General features: G+C 47.3%; 1 protein-coding gene across 1 annotated transcript; it reads right to left on the bottom strand.

Annotated features, from left to right (window-relative positions):
- Nucleotides 1-745: 745 nt before the first annotated feature.
- On the bottom strand, nucleotides 746-19,336 carry LOC138675149 (aldo-keto reductase family 1 member B1-like). Its single transcript, XM_069763153.1, has 10 exons — nucleotides 19,191-19,336; nucleotides 4,694-4,861; nucleotides 4,423-4,539; nucleotides 2,728-2,805; nucleotides 2,355-2,477; nucleotides 2,099-2,205; nucleotides 1,809-1,890; nucleotides 1,639-1,722; nucleotides 1,465-1,547; nucleotides 746-959 (listed from the first exon to the last, which is right to left on the bottom strand). Exons 1-10 carry the CDS (start codon nucleotides 19,311-19,313, stop codon nucleotides 917-919), a joined length of 1,008 nt encoding a protein of 335 aa, XP_069619254.1. The 5' UTR covers nucleotides 19,314-19,336; the 3' UTR covers nucleotides 746-916.
- Between the last annotated feature and the right edge of the window lie 447 nt (nucleotides 19,337-19,783).

Below are 19,783 nucleotides of genomic sequence, written 5' to 3'. Positions count from 1 at the left end.
CAGTAACCTATTGCTGGAATCGGGGTCTCTGCCCCTACATCATGCTACTTTCAGATTACATAACTTGTCATAGGATAATTCCTTTAATACATCACCTTCTCCTCTCCACAGGATTGGCAATAATGTATTGATCAGTACAGGTCTGAGTCAGAGATCCGAAAAACAGGGAACTTTAATCCACATTACATTGGCGCTAAAAAGTGACCACTGCCCATTCCTTCCCCCGCTGCTATTTAGATAGAGGTTTCGGTCCCCAATCAAATCCCCAACGATCAGTATTGTATCACTCATCCTACACACGATGGCTTGTGTTTCACTGGACAACCCCTTTAAATATGAAGCTTTAGTAGGTTCAGTACTGCTCATCATGGCGGGGAACGGTTCTAAAAGTAAGTAGGTTTAGGTACCAGAACTCCTGAAACTGACACGCATGGTATAAGAAACCTGCACACAAGGGAACCTGCTCCTGCCAAACTCCGAGCTTACAGACAGTGACTGCACCAGCAGAATAGTGAGTGCAGCTCTGGAGTATAATACAGGATGTAACTCAGGATCAGTAATGTATGTACACAGTGACTGCACCAGCAGAATAGTGAGTGCAGCTCTGGGGTATAATACAGGATGTAACTCAGGATCAGTAATGTATGTACACAGTGACTGCACCAGCAGAATAGTGAGTGCAGCTCTGGGGTATAATACAGGACCAGTAATGTACTGTTAGATGTTATTACAGGCAGGAGACTGGTACATTATACTGGTTTATTGTATACGCTACATTACAGGGGGCTGCAGATACCGGAGTGCAGAACGGGCTCAGATAATCCTATACCATCTGTGCAACAATACTAGAAATAACAAAATACTAGAAAAGGCAACAATGACCGAACACAACCGAAGCTTTCACATTCGAGCGCCCTCAAAACTCCACGTTGAATGGATAGTCCCGGTGTTTCTTGGCTCTGTGAGACAGAAAAGAAAAAAAGAAGTTTGCCATTTCTGAGCACAGACATTTATGCCTTCTACAAGGAGGCCAAATTAAATATATGGTGCTGTCACTTTAAGGGGATCTCTTCTGTTGGCAGAAAGCTGCAGGTGCTGCCTGAGGCAGGGATACTGCCATGTGACTACACCCAGGCTGCCGATTTAGATACATCCAATGCACTGAGCAGCCCAGTGACTGTGATGCCACCATATAAGTGTGTGGTTGCTATGCATTGTGTCCTAGCAACCACAGCTGCATATATGGTGTCATCACACAAGGTCCATAGCAACCAGTCAATTGTTGGTCGTATCCCATCCATTTCTTACAGTGACCAATGGGGTCAGGATGGCGGTTACTCCTCAGAGAATGGGGGGTTGTGGAGGCCGCCGTCCTAGTTACTAGGAAGACCATTGCATAGCAACAGCCTAATACAGAGGTTTCTACTGTCATGTACAGGTTTGCTCAGTTTTAGGTGGACTTACGATGTTAAGGCACAGACCCTCCACCCCCGATCAAAGCTGGAAATGTCCTTCATCTCTTCTGGGGTCAACTGAAAGTCAAACACCTAGAGATACAGAATGACAAGTCAGTGAGATGGACAGCAGAACAGTGAGCGCAGCTCTGGAGTATAAACACAGATTTTTTTTTTCTTATACCTGGAAGTTCTCTTCGATGCGTTTATCGGTCACAGACTTCGGGATGACGACCACGTTCCTCTGGATATGGTAGCGGATCAGGACCTGTGGGAACAAATAACCGTGTCTGATGATATAAAGCTTCTCAGCATTATACGCGAAGGAGTCTTGTTATTACGCCACTACAGTACCTGGGCAGCTGTTTTATTATGCCTGGCAGCAATGTCTTTGATTTTTGGTTCTTCCAGAAGGTGTGGGTCCTCAGGTTTGGCCCTGAAATAAAAAAAAACAAAAAAAAAACCACGATAAACAATAAAATTAGCACTCCCCATCGTCACCACTTGGGGGAGCTCACTGCACTACATTCGCCTCCACTGTAGAGCTGTAATGCAGTGAGCTCCATCTAGTGGCGGCAGATGATACAGCAGCTGTAACAGAATTTTGCTTTATTTCGATCCCCTTTCAGTCCCGATTTACTGACCAGGGGCGGTCTGGTGACCCCAGGGGGCTGTACGCTGTGACAGCGATGCCTTTGGATTGACAATACTCGATGAGTTTATTCTGGGTCAGGTACGGATGACACTCAATCTGGAATACAAGTTACAGGAAAATTCATGAGACCCCCACACTCAAAACAAGTCATTTGCCCCCCTCCCCCCCCCCCCTTAAAGGGATCAAGTTCTTTTGCCTCTTAGGGTTCTAACGCTTCCAAAATTAAAGATCAGGACCTCACCTACCTGGTTCACCGCCGGCTTGTACTTCAGTCCCTGCTTGTTCAGCAGCTGCTCTATTTGGCTGTGGTTAAAGTTAGAGATTCCGATGGCTTTGACCAAGCCGGCGTCCACGAGCTCCTCCATACCCTGAGGCAGAGAGGAATGTAAGGGGGGATGTGTCATTAGTCGGGACCCCCGTACTCGGGAAGACTCCACGAAGTACATAGACCACCAGCCGTCTGACAAGTCACCCTGCAATACTAAATTTCCCCCTGTAGAGGGCGCTGCAGGTAAATTATCTCGCCTTGGCAAAAATTATTTGTTTCAGCTCGGTCATTTACATAAAAAAAAAAAAAAAAAAGGGTGGTCTCATCGTACCCACCGGGGTGTTACCTACCTCCCATGCGGTTAAGAAATGGGTATCACTGGGTATCACCAGCCCCTGCTCGTCAACGGGGAAAAACAAATCTCCAGCCTGAAACAGGAATCACAATTTTGTTTCTGATACATTGCACCAAATTCACAGAATAGTACAGATAGAAGTGTGCTACTGCAGCCACCACTAGGGGGAGCTCACTACATACAGATTTATATATACAGCCACCACTAGAGGGAGCTCACTACATACAGATTTATATATACAGCCACCACTAGAGGGAGTTCACTACATACAGATTTATATATACAGTCACCACTAGAGAGAGCTCACTACATACAGATTTATATATACAGCCACCACTAGAGGGAGCTCACTACATACAGATTTATATATACAGCCACCACTAGAGGGAGCTCACTACATACAGATTTATATATACAGCCACCACTAGAGGGAGCTCACTACATACAGATTTATATATACAGCCACCACTAGAGGGAGTTCACTACATACAGATTTATATATACAGTCACCACTAGAGAGAGTTCACTACATACAGATTTATATATACAGTCACCACTAGAGAGAGCTCACTACATACAGATTTATATATACAGCCACCACTAGAGGGAGCTCACTACATACAGATTTATATATACAGCCACCACTAGAGGGAGCTCACTACATACAGATTTATATATACAGCCACCACTAGAGGGAGCTCACTACATACAGATTTATATATACAGCCACCACTAGAGGGAGCTCACTACATACAGATTTATATATACAGCCACCACTAGAGGGAGCTCACTACATACAGATTTATATATACAGCCACCACTAGAGGGAGCTCACTACATACAGATTTATATATACAGCCACCACTAGAGGGAGCTCAGTCCATACAGATTTATATATACAGCCACCACTAGAGGGAGCTCACTACATACAGATTTATATATACAGCCACCACTAGAGGGAGCTCACTACATACAGATTTATATATACAGTCACCACTAGAGGGAGCTCACTACATACAGATTTATATATACAGCCACCACTAGAGGGAGCTCACTACATACAGATTTATATATACAGCCACCACTAGAGGGAGCTCACTACATACAGATTTATATATACAGCCACCACTAGAGGGAGCTCACTACATACAGATTTATATATATACAGTCACCACTAGAGGGAGCTCACTACATACAGATTTATATATACAGCCACCACTAGAGGGAGCTCACTACATACAGATTTATATATATACAGTCACCACTAGAGGGAGCTCACTACATACAGATTTATATATACAGCCACCACTAGAGGGAGCTCACTACATACAGATTTATATATACAGCCACCGCTAGAGGGAGCTCACTACATACAGACCGTACAGTCACCATTAGGGGGACCTCACTATATACATATATCTTAGTGGAGTTGGTGGCTGCAGGTAGTTTGTTTCATCACTGATCTCCACATAGAAGGAGTAGAGAAAAAGGAGCTTCTGCACCTATGAAGATATAAGCACCACAACGTCCTGGGCTAGAGTTGAAACATTGGAAGTCACATGTTTCCTTAAAGGGGTTGTCCGGCCTTAGGGTACAAGTTTGCAGTTACTCTTTAAGGTTCTTATTCCATAACTGAGTGTATTCTATGACAACCGAAGTCTGGATTAGAGGGAGATCCTTGAGACCGTACCTTAAATCCTGTTGGCCAATGCATGAGGTAGAGGTCCAGGTAATCAAGTTTCAGAGAAGCGAGGGTTTTTTCACAGGCTCCACGGACCAAGGACTTTTCATGAAATGTTGACCACAACTTAAAAAACAAAACAAAAAAAAAGTTTACAATTTTTGTAGTAACAGCGCCACCATTTTATAGGTGGCCATGTTTGGTACTGCAGCTGAAGTAAACGGAGCCAAGCTGGAATCCCAAATAACATGGTGTAGCCCGGACGCTGGGCCGGAGTTACCTTGCTGGTGACGAACAGCTCCTCTCTCTTCAGCGTGCCGTCCTTGAGCTTCTGCTGGATGCCTTCCCCGACCTCGCTCTCATTCTGGTAGACAAAGGCGCAGTCCAGATGCCGGTACCCGACCTCCAGGGCTTTAGTCACGGCCACCGTCACTTTTCCGGGCTCGGACTGCAAGAAAATAGAAATTAGGGGGGGATTCCTGCCAGCATCGAAGGAGAAGAGAACATGGAGACTCTGCTGTGACTACTGGGGGTAATAGCTGCTCGAGTAGAGACGTGTTTCAGGAATCGAGAACACGGTCGGCTTTGCTGTGACTACTGGGAGGAGAGTTGCTATTCTAATGATTGGGAAAGTGGAGGATATGACCAGGTATGAAGGATGATGCTGGGATTGATCAGAGGTGTATGTACAGAACACGGACCTGACTAATCGGAGAAGAGAATGGCTGGGGGGAGCTCTGATCTGACTAAAGGGGGGGAAAAAAAAAAAAGTACAGGTTGTAAAAATATGAAATAGAGCGACAGGAATGAGTAAATTGGTCTCAATCTAGCAGCGAGGATGGAGCAAGAGGAGAAGGGAGAATGGGAGGCTCCGCTGTGACTACTAGGGAGGAAAATGAAGGTTATGACTGACTATTGGAGGGGGAAGGCGTTGTATCACACAGAGGTACCTCATGCTCTGCTCTGACTACTGGGGGTGGAGGGGGCGAGTATAAGATCATAAAAGTATAGTATATGCCACCGGGATGGGTCATACACATCAGTCACCGGTGGTCTCACTAAGCGTCCTGTCAAAAGTTGAATGCATGGGAGGCTCCGCTGTGACTACTGGGGGAAAAATCCTTCTCTGATGACCAGGAAAGTCGAGGATTCATAGAGTTGGATACACTGGGGCGCCCTGCTGTGAACACTGGGAGGATCACTCGTCTGCAGACTGGGGGAGTTCTGCTCTGACTATGGGGGAGTTGGGTGCAGGATATTTTATGGTTTACTTGCGCCTCGAGCCATTTTTCCTACTTCTGGAGGAGTCCAGAAGTAAAGAGAAAAGGGATGAGAAAGTCGCCGGGATGAAGGAGCCCACGGCGGTCACGACTGGCCCACGTGCAAAACATTTCCGAGCCCCCCAAACATGCGTGCCGCGTATCCTGGAGCAGCGATGATACAGAGAGCCCAGTGTTTCCCTGGCGCCTCGCTTTCCTCCATCAGGACCGTGGCACATTTATGTGGCGGACGCTCAGCAGTCTGGTTTCTCCTCCGGGACGTCACCGCTCTGGTTTCCCGACACACTGGAGAAACTCAGACATCACACTTCTCTACTTGCCGGGAGAAAAGAGGATTCATGCGTGATAAGTGGGTCACTGCTCCGGAGGAATCTCGCTGCAGCTGATCCTGGGCGGAGGAGACCGGCGCCCTCAACACTGAGGATTCTGTTTCGCAGTTTTCCCCCCTGAGACAAGAGAGGAAGCCTCTTCCCCACTTAATCAGTACGAGGGGCCATTACTGTGTGACCGTGACAAAATGGATCACGGGATCGGGTCTCCGAAAGCCGAGAGATCCCGGAGAACACAAGCCTTATATAACGGAGTCCAGGCATCCGGCCCTCGTCTTCACCAACCTATCCGTGACGACTAGGGTTGAGCGAAACGGGTCGTTCATTTTCAAAAGTCGCCGACTTTTTGCAAAGTCGGGTTTCATGAAACCCGATCCGACCCCTGTGCGGGGTCGGCCATGCGGTACGCGACTTTCGCGCCAAAGTCGCGTTTCAATGACGCGAAAAGCGCCATTTCTCAGCCAATGAAGGTAAACGCAGAGTGTGGGCAGCGTGATGACATAGGTCCTGGTCCCCACCATCTTAGAGAAGGGCATTGCAGTGATTGGCTTGCTGTCTGCGGCGTCACAGGGGCTATAAAGAGGCGTTCTCGCCGACCGCCATCTTACTGCTGCTGATCTGAGCTTAGGGAGAGGTTGCGGCCGCTTTGTCAGAAGCAGGGATAGCGTTAGGCAGGGTCCATTAACCACAAAACCGCTTGTGTTGTAGCGATTTCCACTGCCCAACACCACCTTCGGTGTGCAGGGACAGTGGAAGCTACATTTTTTTTTCCCCCCTCAGCGCTGTAGCTCATTGGGCTGCCCTAGAAGGCTCCCTGATAGCTGCATTGCTGTGTGTACGCCGCTGTGCAAACCAACTGCTTTTTTCAAAGCACAAATCCTCTTGTTCCTTCCTTTCTGCACAGCTATCTTTTTTGTTTGTCCACACTTTTTATTTCATTTGTGCATCAGTCCACTCCTTATTGCTGCCTGCCATACCTGGCTGAGATTACTGCAGGGAGATAGTAATTGAAGGACAGTTCCTTTTTTTTTTTTTTTTTTTTTTGGTGGGAGATTAAGATTGACATTTCTGCTAGAGTGCCATCCCTGTCTGTGTCATCTCTCACTCAGTGGGCCATAGAAAGCCTATTTATTTTTTTGCTTGATTTTGGTTCTAAAATCTACCTGAAAAAATCACTACATCAATCAGTGGGAGAAAAATATTGGCCTCAGGGCTTGTGTGCCACTCCTGACTCCTGTGTGCATCATCACTGACTCAGTGGGCCATAGAAAGCCCTTTTTTTTTTTTTTTTTTGTTGCTTTATTTGGGTTCTAAATTCTACCTGAAAAAAATCAATAAATCAATCAGTGGGAGATTAATATTGGCCTTTGGGCTTGTGTGCCAGTCCTAAGCGTGCCATCTCTCTCTGTCTCTCAGATAGTGGGCCATAGAAAACCTACTTATTATTTTTTTTATTGGGTTTATAAATTTTCCCTGGAACAAAAAAAAAAAAAGTGGGAGATAAATATTGGCCTCTGGGCTTGTGTGCCACTCCTGACTCCTGTGTGCGTCCTCTCTCACTCAGTGGGCCCTACAAAGCCTTTTTTTGTTTTCTTTGGTTTCTAAATTCTTCCTGAAAAAAATCATTTTATTCTATTTTTTTTTTTTCCTAAAGTCTCCCTTAAAAAAAAAAAAAAAAAATCAAATCAGTGGGAGATTAATATTTACATTTGTGCTTCAGTGACAGTCCTGCGTGTGGGGCATCTCTCTCATTTGTTGCCACCAACAACAGAGTGTGTAACATTGTGCCTGATTTTCGTTGTGGTCTCACTCACCTGTAAAGGGGTAGCTAAATCATACTGAAGTTATAGCTCACCGTGTAATTTGTGTGACAGCAACAAATACCGTTAGTTTGTTTACGTTTTTAAAACAATGAGGAAGTCTGGTGGAAGAGGTCGTGGCCGTGGGCGTTCATTGCCAGCTGGTAATGATGGTAATGGAGCATCGGGTGGTCGTGGGAAAAAAAATATTGCACCTAAGTCTGGAGCTGTGGAGCCAGGTTCGTCGTCTGGCTACACAAGGCCTCGAACGCTCCCTTTTCTAGGAGTAGGAAAACCGCTTTTAAAGCCGAAGCAGCAAGAGCAAGTTTTGGCTTATCTTGCTGACTCAGCCTCTAGCTCTTTTACCTCCTCTTTTGAAACTGGTAAATGTCAAAGCAGCGCGTCGTTAGTGGATGTTCACGGTCAGGGACAAGTCGCTTCCTTGTCCTCTTCAGCAAAAACAACAACAGAGAAGAATGCAGCAGGCGACACAACGGGTTACTCCATGGAGCTCTTTACACATACCGTCCCTGGCTTAGAAAGTGAAGCAGTTAACAGTCCATGCCCATTACAAATTGAATCTGACATGGAGTGCACTGACGCACAGCCACAGCCAGACTACTATGCTGGTCCTTTGACTCAGACCACAACATTGCCCTCGCAGGGTGCTGATCAAGAATCAGACCCTGATGAGACTATGTTGCCCCATCACGAACGCTATACCACCGACCGACACGGTGACACAGACGGAGTTGCGCACGAGCTAGAAGAGGAGGTTATAGATGACCCAGTTGTTGACCCCGATTGGCAGCCATTGGGGGAACAGGGTGCAGGCGGCAGCAGTTCTGAAGCGGAGGAGGAGGGGCCGCAGCAGGCATCAACATCGCAACAGGTTCCATCTGCCGGGCCCGTATCTTGCCCAAAACGCGTGGCAAAGCCAAAACCTGTTGGAGGACAGCGTGGCCATCCGGTTAAAGCTCAGTCTGCAATGCCTGAAAAGGTATCCGATGCTAGAAAGAGTGCAGTCTGGCATTTTTTTAAACAACATCCAATTGATCAGCGCAAAGTCATCTGTCAAAAATGTTCAACTACCTTAAGCAGAGGTCAGAATCTGAAAAGTCTAAATACCAGTTGCATGCATAGACATTTAACCACCATGCATTTGCAAGCCTGGACTAACTACCAAACGTCCCTTAAGGTTGTAGCACCCTCGGCCAATGAAGCTAGTCATCAACGCAACATCCCTTCCGGCAGTGTAGGGCCACCATTTTCCGCACCACCTGCAGTATCTGTGCAGGTTTCCTTGCCAGGCCAAAGCAGTCAGGGTCAGGGAATCACCAGTTTCGTAGTAGGAAACACTGCATCTAGGGCACCGGTGGCAACAATACCATCTCCCACCGTCTCTCAGTCTGCCATGTCCACCGGCACCCCCGCTAGTTCCACGATCTCCAGCTCTCCAGTGCAGCTCACCCTACATGAGACTATGGTTAGAAAAAGGAAGTACTTAGCCTCGCATCCGCGTACACAGGGTTTGAACGCACACATAGCTAGACTAATCTCGTTAGAGATGATGCCCTACCGGTTAGTTGAAAGCGAAGCTTTCAAAGACCTGATGGACTACGCTGTACCACGCTGCGAGCTACCCAGTCGACACTTTTTTCCCAGAAAAGCCATCCCAGCCCTCCACCAGCATGTTAAAGAGCGCATCGTCCATGCACTCAGGCAATCTGTGAGCACAAAGGTGCACCTGACAACAGATGCATGGACCAGTAGGCATGGCCAGGGACGTTACGTGTCCATCACGGCACACTGGGTAAATGTGGTGGATGCAGGGGCCACAGGGGACAGCAAGTTTGGGACAGTTCTGCCTAGCCCACGGTCTAGGAAACAATTGGCTGTAGCCGTTCGCACCCCCTCCTCCTCCTCTTCGTCCTCCTGCAGAAGCGAGAGCTCGTCCACAGACCGCAGTCGCACAACCACTCCATCCGCACCTGCCACTGTTGCACACCAGGTCTCCCATTATGGGGCAGCTACTGGCAAACGTCAGCAGGCTGTATTGGCTATGAAGTGTTTGGGCGACAGACACCGCGGAAGTTCTGTCCGAGTTCTTGCAGAAAGAAACGCAGTCGTGGCTGGGCACTGTAGATCTTGAGGCAGGCAAGGTAGTGAGTGATAACGGAAGGAATTTCATGGCTGCCATCTCCCTTTCCCAACTGAAACACATTCCTTGCCTGGCTCACACCTTAAACCTGGTGGTGCAGTGCTTCCTGAAAAGTTATCCGGGGTTATCCGACCTGCTCCTCAAAGTGCGTGGACTTTGCTCACATATCCGCCGTTCGCCCGTACACTCCAGCAGTATGCAGACCTATCAGCGTTCTTTGAACCTTCCCCAGCATCGCCTAATCATAGACGTTGCAACAAGGTGGAACTCAACACTGCACATGCTTCAGAGACTGTGCGAACAGAGGCGGGCTGTTATGTTTTTGTGGGAGGATACACATACACGGGCAGGCAGTAGGATGGCAGACATGGAGTTGTCAGGTGTGCAGTGGTCGAAGATTCAAGACATGTGTCAAGTCCTTCAGTGTTTTGAGGAATGCACACGGCTGGTTAGTGCAGACAACGCCATAATAAGCATGAGCATCCCCCTAATGCGTCTGCTGATGCAAAGTTTGACGCACATAAAGGATCAGGCGTCTGCACCAGAGGAAGAGGAAAGCCTTGATGACAGTCAGCCATTGTCTGGCCAGGGCAGTGTACAGGACGAGGTAGCGGGCGAAGAGGAGGAGGAGGACGAGGAGGATGATGGGGATGATTATATTTTTAATGAGGAAGCTTTTCCGGGGCCACTGGAAATTGGTGGCGCGGCAAGGCCGGGTTCTGGTTTTTTGAGGGACACAAGTGACGTGGATTTGCCTGAAACTGCCCCTCAACCAAGCACAACCGCAGATTTGAGAACTGGAACTTTGGCCCACATGGCGGATTATGCCTTACGTATCCTCAAAAGGGACACACGCATAACTAAAATGATGAACAATGACGATTACTGGTTGGCCTGCCTCCTTGATCCTCGCTATAAAGGCAAATTGCAAAATATTATGCCACATGAGAACTTGGAACTAATATTAGCAACCAAACAATCAACTCTTGTTGACCGTTTGCTTCTGGCATTCCCTGCACACAGCGCCCGTGATCGTTCTCACACGAGCTGCAGGAGCCAGCAGACCAGAGGTGTTAGAGGGGCAGAAATCAGAAGTGGCGTTGGCCAGAGGGGTTTTCTGACCAGGTTGTGGAGTGATTTTGCTATGACCGCAGACAGGACAGGTACTGCAGCATCAATTCAAAGTGACAGGAGACAACATTTGTCCAGTATGGTTACAAACTATTTTTCATCCCTTATCGATGTTCTCCCTCAACCGTCATTCCCATTTGATTACTGGGCATCAAAATTAGACACCTGGCCAGAATTGGCAGAATATGCATTGCAGGAGCTTGCTTGCCCGGCAGCTAGTGTCCTATCAGAAAGAGTATTCAGTGCTGCAGGTTCAATACTAACAGAAAAAAGGACTCGTCTGGCTACCCAAAATGTAGATGATCTAACCTTCATTAAAATGAACCACAACTGGATTTCGAAATCTTTTGCCCCACCCTGCCCGGCTGACACCTAGCTTTCCTATGAAAAGGTCTTGCCTGTGGACTATTCTGAATGCCTTTTCCAATCTCGTAATTTTCTGCACCTGATTGTCCAGCATACGACATGTTTACACCTCACTAAATGGCCAAACTCCCCACACGGGGCCGTGGTATCGACACTTGGCGACAGCACCCGTGAGAGTGCAGTTTGTCTGAAGAGGTGGGTGAGCCCGCTTTTGGTCGACGGCACTGCCACTGGGTCCCTCCTAGTACAATAAAGTGTCTCTGGCGGTGGTGGTGCGCACCCAACGTCAGACACACCATTGTAATATGAGGGGCCCTGTGCCTGTACCGCCGGCCACAAGACAGTTCCCCCCCCCAGCTCAAACAGTGCTCTACCACTTGCAAAATTATCTCACAGCTCCACCAATGTTTAGTCTATGCGCTGACATCCTTCAATGCCTGCCACTGACAATACCATTGTATTGACATTTTTGTTATGTTAGGCCTTCGATGCCTGTCTGTGGTCACTCCTTCCAGTAGGCCTCCACTGACCACACCACTGCTGCCCGTGTACCCCTGGAACCAATTTAAAATTGCCTACAGCCATGTGTTATTATTTTAGGCCTTCGATGCCTGTCTGCGGTGACTCCTTCCACTAGGCCTCCACTGACCACACCACTGCTGCCCGTGTACCCCTGGAACCAATTTAAAATTGCCTACAGCCATGTGTTATTATTTTAGGCCTTCGATGCCTGTCTGCGGTCACTCCTTCCACTAGGCCTCCACTGACCACACCACTGCTGCCCGTGTACCCCTGGAACCAACATCAGAAAATATAAAAATAAGTATTTTGCTTATAAAAAAGAAAATACTGGAGAGATATCAAATGCAGACATTTTAACATTAAAAACAAACACATACAACAAAAATCTGGTACAGTACTAAAAATGGCCACCAGCTACAATAACTTTCTCCTGCAAGTAGTTAACTGAAAGGTTTTTTCAATTTTAAACACAGATATGGCATCCACCGAGTGTTGTCCTGTCGCGTCTTCTTTATATTATTGCCAAGAAGATGCAAAACAATGAAAATAATAAAATCATTATTTACCAAAAAAACAGAGTAAGTCAAAACCACATTGCAAATAAACATTCATTACAAATAAAGAAGCAGGGCGCGTCCGAGGGTGAGTATATACCTAATAAGAATATAATCACCCTCGGACGCGCCCTGCTTCTTTCCGACAGCCTTCCATCCTAAGAATCAGCCCTTCCGTGGTGTAGAGAGAGGGTGTGTTACACTCCAAGGTGTTCCCCAGGTTGCCTTTCCTGAGCTTCGATCTTCCGGCTCTCGTTTAGTAGTTGTTGGAAACTACGCTGCATTGGGCCTACAAATTGGGTATGAGGTGTAGAGAGATGGTGTGTTCCACTCCAAGGTGTTCCCCAGGTTGCCTTTCCTGAGCTTCGATCTTCCAGCTCTCGTTTAGTAGTTGTTGGAAACTACGCTGCATTAGGCCTACAAATTGGGTATGGGGTGTAGAGAGATGGTGTGTTCCACTGTAGAGAGATGGTGTGTTCCACTCCAAGGTGTTCCCCAGGTTTCCTCGCCAATGCTTCGATCATCATGCTCTCGTTTAGTAGTTGTTGGAAACTACGCTGCATTAGGCCTACAAATTGGGTATGGGGTGTAGAGAGAGGGTGTGTTACACTCCAAGGTGCTCCCCAGGTTGCCTTTCCTGAGCTTCGATCTTCCGGCTCTCGTTTAGTAGTTGTTGGAAACTACGCTGCATTGGGCCTACAAATTGGGTATGGGGTGTAGAGAGATGGTGTGTTACACTCCAAGGTGTTCCCCAGGTTTCCTCTCCAATGCTTCGATCTTCATGGTCTCGTTTAGTAGTTGTTGGAAACTACGCTGCATTAGACCTACAAATTGGGTATGGGGTGTAGAGAGATGGTGTGTTCCACTCCAAGGTGTTCTCCAGGTTGCCTTTCCTGAACTTCTATCTTCAGGCTCTCATTAAATTGTGGTTAAACGGAACAACTGCATTTGGCGTACTAGTTGGTTTGGGGCCTACTATCGGTGTCTGCCGCTCCTTGCTGTTCTCCTGGTTTCCTGTCCTGAAATTCCGTTTTCAGGCGCTCGTTAAGTAGTTGTTAATGTTAGACTGCATTTGGCCTACTAGTTGGGTTGGGGCCTACTATCGGTGTCTGCCACTCCTTGCTGTTCTCCTCCACTGAACAAAGCTGTGCCGCCTGTTTACTACTGTTGCCAATTTTGAACTGCATTTCGACTACTTACTGATTTGGCCCTACTCTCTGTGTCAGCCTCTCATTCCAGTTGTCCTCCACTGCAATGCCCCCTGATTAGTCCTGTGTTACCAATTTTGAACTGCATTTAGCCCACTTTATTCTTTGGGCCTATATCTGTGTTTCCTCCTCATCCTGCCCATTGCCCAGCCAGTGATAGATGAGGCTGCTGGTACATTGACCCATAACGCAACATTCCCCGTGCATGCTACACAACAACATTGTGACCCTGCTGAAAGTCAGGTCCCCCTTCCCGCATACCATACCACCTTACACGGGGACAAAGAGGAAGGTGCAGATGAAAGTGCAGGTTCCTTCATCAGGTGGGGGGAGGAATACTAGTTGGCGACGTCACTGGCACAGGGCCTCTCATGGTACGCAAAAGTGTTGCTGCCGGTGGGAGGCGCCCCCGCCGTGCAAACACACTGCTGTACTTTGAGGGGCCCTGTGCCAGTGCCAATGCCAACAAGTGGGCCCCCCCTGCTTGCTCAGGATCACAGCACTTGCAAAGTTGAAATACTTACCTCTCCCTGCTCCACTGCCGTGACGTGGTCCAGATTTCCTGGGCCCACTAATTACTTGAACCAGCCCTACCCACCACAACTTTAGCCAAATGACCCCCAATTTCAAATGCCTTCCAATTATTATAAGGTAAATTACGATTGACAAGCTTCATTAAGAAGAATGGATGGTTTTGACATTAAAATGGGCACTCTAGGTGTTTTCCTGGCCCCCACTCACTGCCGACTATGCTGCCCCATTGACTTGCATTGGGTTTCGTGTATCGGTCGATCCCGACTTTACGTCATAATCGGCCGATTTCACTCGACCCGACTTTTGAGATAGTCGGGTTTCGCGAAACCCGGCTCGACTCTAAAAAGGTCAAGGTCGCTCAACTCTAGTGACGACGGACAAAAGTATTCACACCCCTCCATATACAGTCATGGACAAAAGTATTCACACCCCTCCATATAGGCAGCAGTAGTCTGTGTAGATCAGAGGCGGGGGGGCATATTGCCGCGGGCCAGTGTCCTATTCTGTGGCCAACGGATAGGCTCACTAGACCCACATTGGTCAGGCTGGGGGGCTGCGGGAATGGCTCTGGAAACTGTAAGCACAGGACACTGCGGCGTGTGCACTGAAGACCCCCGACGTACCTCGGAGTCAGCGTGCTCCAGGCCCACCAGCAACGATAACAGCAACCACAGCCCGAACTATGACGGCCAAACGCCCCCAGAGACCACAAGGAAAAAGATAACTCCCGCCCCCCCCCCCCCCCTCCGGCCCTACACCTTTATTATGTCACGTGGAAGATTAATTTCATGCTGCGAGACTCAGAACGCAGGAACAGCGACAGGCGCAACCGACGCAACGCAACAGCGACCGACGCAACAGCGACAGACGCAACAGGCGCGACCGACGCAACAGCGACAGGCGCGACGCAACAGCGACAGGCGCAACAGACGCAATGCAACAGCGACAGGCGCGACGCAACAGCGACAGACGCAACAGGCGCGACAGACGCAATGCAACAGCGACAGGCGCGACGCAACAGCGACAGACGCAACAGACGCAATGCAACAGCGACGCGACAGACGCGACCCCCCCGTCTCCCCATAGGGGTCTCCCACCTCGCCCTTTCCTACGGCCTCCTTAGTTATCCTGGTGGGTGAGGTCCTAGACGATGAACCGCAGACCTTGGAAGCGATGGTCCGGCCCCGCGGACCCTACATCACCGGCTGGCGCGCTATTACCTGGAGATCTCGCGGGGGAGGGGACTAGATCGCCAGCTCCAGGTAAGGCTACGTTCACACTAGCGTTGTGCGCCGCTGCGTCGGCGACGCAACGCACAATGCAGCAAAACGCACGCAAAAACGCTGCGTTTTGCGACGCATGCGTCGTTTTTTGCCAAATATCGGACGCAAGAAAAATGCAACTTGTTGCGTTTTCTTGGTCCGACGCTTGCGGCAAAAAAGACGCATGCGTCGCACAACGCAACAAACAAAAACGCATGCGTCCCCCATGTTAAATATAGAGGCGCATGACGCTAGTGTGAACGTTACCTAACTGGGGTCTCCTCCAACGGTAGGGGGAAGAACTACAACTCCCAGCATTTCCACCTGAGGACTTTATGCAGGGGACCAATTCCACCCCATCCGTCCGCGGGGGACGGACTAAACTGCATATTGGGATTATGGGATGATGGGCTGCAATACTAGACTCCACCACTAAATGGCAGCACATTTTACAAATGCAGCCCAGGAAATGACTTCTTGTAATATAGCAAGAAGGGAATTCAATGGAAATACTTAAATGAATCAGAACATCCACAGGGCTGGATTAAAGTTTAATAATAGAACCAGGGAAAAAAGATTGTAACTATATGGGATTATGTGTAGAATATCAGGTTACACACGCCTGGTGATATATCTCATCAACATCTCATAGGAATATGGGTATAACTATTGTTCTGTATGGGGATTATGGGTGAAATATCACAAATACACATGCCCAGGAACATACTTCATCTACTTCTGATAGGAATATGGGTATAACTATTCTGTATGGGGATTATGGGTGAAATATCACAAATACACATGCCCAGGAACATATTTCATCTACTTCTGATAGGAATATGGGTATAATTATTGTTCTGTATGAGGATTATGGGTGAAATATCACAAATACACATGCCCAGGAACATATTTCATCTACTTCTGATAGGAATATGGGTATATCTATTGATCTGTATGGGGATTATGGGTTAAATATCACAAATACACATGCCCAGGAACATATTTCATCTACTTCTGATAGGAATATGGGTATAACTATTCTGTATGGGGATTATGGGTGAAATATCACAAATACACATGCCCAGGAACATATTTCATCTACTTCTGATAGGAATATGGGTATATCTATTGTTCTGTATGGGGATTATGGGTGAAATATCACAAATACACATGCCCAGGAACATACTTCATCTACTTCTGATAGGAATATGGGTATATCTATTGTTCTGTATGGGGATTATGGGTGAAATATCACAAATACACATGCTCAGGAACATACTTCATCTACTTCTGATTGGAATATGGGTATATCTATTGTTCTGTATGGGGATTATGGGTGAAATATCACAAATACACATGCCCAGGAACATACTTCATCTACTTCTGATTGGAATATGGGTATATCTATTGATCTGTATGGGGATTATGGGTGAAATATCACAAATACACATGCTCAGGAACATACTTCATCTACTTCTGATAGGAATATGGGTATAACTATTGTTCTGTATGGGGATTATGGGTTAAATATCACAAATACACATGCTCAGGAACATATTTCATCTACTTCTGATAGGAATATGGGTATATCTATTGTTCTGTATGGGGATTATGGGTTAAATATCACAAATACACATGCCCAGGAACATACTTCATCTACTTCTGATTGGAATATGGGTATATCTATTGATCTGTATGGGGATTATGGGTTAAATATCACAAATACACATGCCCAGGAACATATTTCATCTACTTCTGATAGGAATATGGGTATAATGGTTCTTTGTGGGTATTATAGGTGATATATCATGAATACACATGCCCAGTGTCATATTCAATCAATTCCTGGTAAGAACACGTATGTGTACAATTATTGTTTTATATGTTGATTATTGCTAAAATATGATGAAACATTTCATTAACTTCCGGTAAGAATATGGGTATATTTATCTATATATATAACTAGATTGTGGCCCGATTCTAACGCATCGGGTATTCTAGAATATGCATGTCCCCGTAGTATATGGACAATGATGATTCCAGAATTCGCGGCAGACTGTGCCCGTCGCTGATTGGTCGAGGCAACCTTTATGATATCGTCGCCATCGCAACCATGACATCTACGTCGATACTGTGCCCGTCGCTGAATCAGAAACGCGGGATGTCTACGTCCTTTATGACATCATCGTCATTTCCAGGACAGACAGACAGTCAGACGGAAAAACCCTTAGACAATTATATATATAGATTGTCTAAGGGTTTTTCCGTCTGTCTGTCTTTCTGTCTGTCTGTCTGTCCTGGAAATCCCGCATCTCTGATTAGTCGAGGCCGCCAGGCCTCGACCAATCAGCAACGGGCACAGCGACGATGATGTCATAAAGGACGTAGAAATCCCACGTTTCTGATTCAGCGACGGGCACAGTATCGACGTAGATGTCATAATGGTTGCCATGGCGACGATGATGTCATAAAGGTTGCCTCGACCAATCAGCGACGGGCACAGTCTGCCGCGAATTCGCCTCGACCAACCAGCGACGGGCACAGTATCGACGTAGATGTCATAATGGTTGCCATGGCGACGATGATGTCATAAAGGTTGCCTCGACGAATCAGCGACGGGCACAGTCTGCCGCGAAGTCTGGAATCATCATTGTCCATATACTACGGGGACATGCATATTCTAGAATACCCGATGCGTTAGAATCGGGCCACAATCTAGTTATTCTATATGGGGTTATGGTCAGAATGCTATGGATATACAGATCCTGTAACCTATTTGCATCTGACAGGATTACATGTCCATTGACTTCTCCCACCCCTGGGAGATGTGAGCCCTGGCATCATAGGTCTGTGACCCAGTGTTCCCACCTCCTTATTAGGCCGGCCATGTCATAGAGATGAGCAGTCTTGCACCATACTTCTTCCTTATATACCTATATTATTCTCAATACATTGTTCTTTATAGGATGTTGGATGTTTTGCAGGATTTTATTGGTTACTTAGGTTTGTTGACATCAATAACTTTTAATGGAGATATATAGAATTTTTTTAAAATAACTTTTAATAAAATAATAGGTTTTATACCCATATTCCTATCAGAAGTAGATGAAATATGTTCCTGGGCATGTGTATTTGTGATATTTCACCCATAATCCCCATACAGAACAATAATTATACCCATATTCCTATCAGAAGTAGATGAAATATGTTCCTGGGCATGTGTATTTGTGATATTTCACCCATAATCTCCATACAGAACAATAGTTATACCCATATTCCCTTCTTGCTATATTACAAGAAGTCATTTCCTGGGCTGCATTTGTAAAATGTGCTGCCATCTAGTGGTGGAGTCTAGTATTGCAGCCCATCATCCCAATATGCAGTTTAGTCCGTCCCGTCCGCGGCAATAGAGGGGACAAACCCCACGGACCGACCACCGGCCGCACACACTGTGGGGGTCGCAGTCACCACCGGAGATGCTGCAAGTCGCGTCCAGTCCCACAGAGCGGCGACTAAACGCTGCGACTTTCCTGGAGACCCGCCAGAACAGAGGGAAAGCCGCGTCACGTGACTAGAGGGTGTCTGCACGACTGAGAGCCCGGGTGCAGACACAAGAACGTGGCGGCCTCACCTTCCATGTCCCCAGGCCGAGGATGGGCATCTTGGCCCCGGTGCTCAGCACGACGCTCTCCGGTCCCTCCATCTCTGCTCCCGCGCTCTGACTGACACTGACTGCTGCCGCCCCACAGCGCATGCGCTAATAGAGCGGAGAAGGCGGCCGCTGATTGGTGAGACAGAGAGGAACGAGGAGACTTAGGTGCGCATGCGCAAAGTAAAAAGCGACTTCGTCTGGGTAACCCTTCCAGCGCCGGAGATTTTTCTCTCCAAAGAGTTGAAAAAACTATCATGTGTGTACAGGGGGTAATATAGGGGCACAGTGTGATATATGATATATCTGCACCGACATATCATGTGTGTACAGGGGGTAATATAGGGGCACAGTGTGATATATGATATATCTGCACCGACATATCATGTGTGTACAGGGGGTAATATAGGGGCACAGTGTGATATATGATATATCTGCACCGACATATCATGTGTGTACAGGGGGTAATATAGGGGCACAGTGTGATATATGATATATCTGCACCCCCATATCATGTGTGTACAGGGTGTAATATAGGGGCACAGTGTGATATATGATATATCTGCACCGACATA

The sequence above is a fragment of the Ranitomeya imitator genome, chromosome 4 (genome assembly GCF_032444005.1).
Source record: "Ranitomeya imitator isolate aRanImi1 chromosome 4, aRanImi1.pri, whole genome shotgun sequence".
Classification (NCBI taxonomy): domain Eukaryota; kingdom Metazoa; phylum Chordata; class Amphibia; order Anura; family Dendrobatidae; genus Ranitomeya; species Ranitomeya imitator.
Note: the sequence above shows the minus strand (reverse complement) of the source record. Positions and strands in the feature narration are given on the sequence as shown.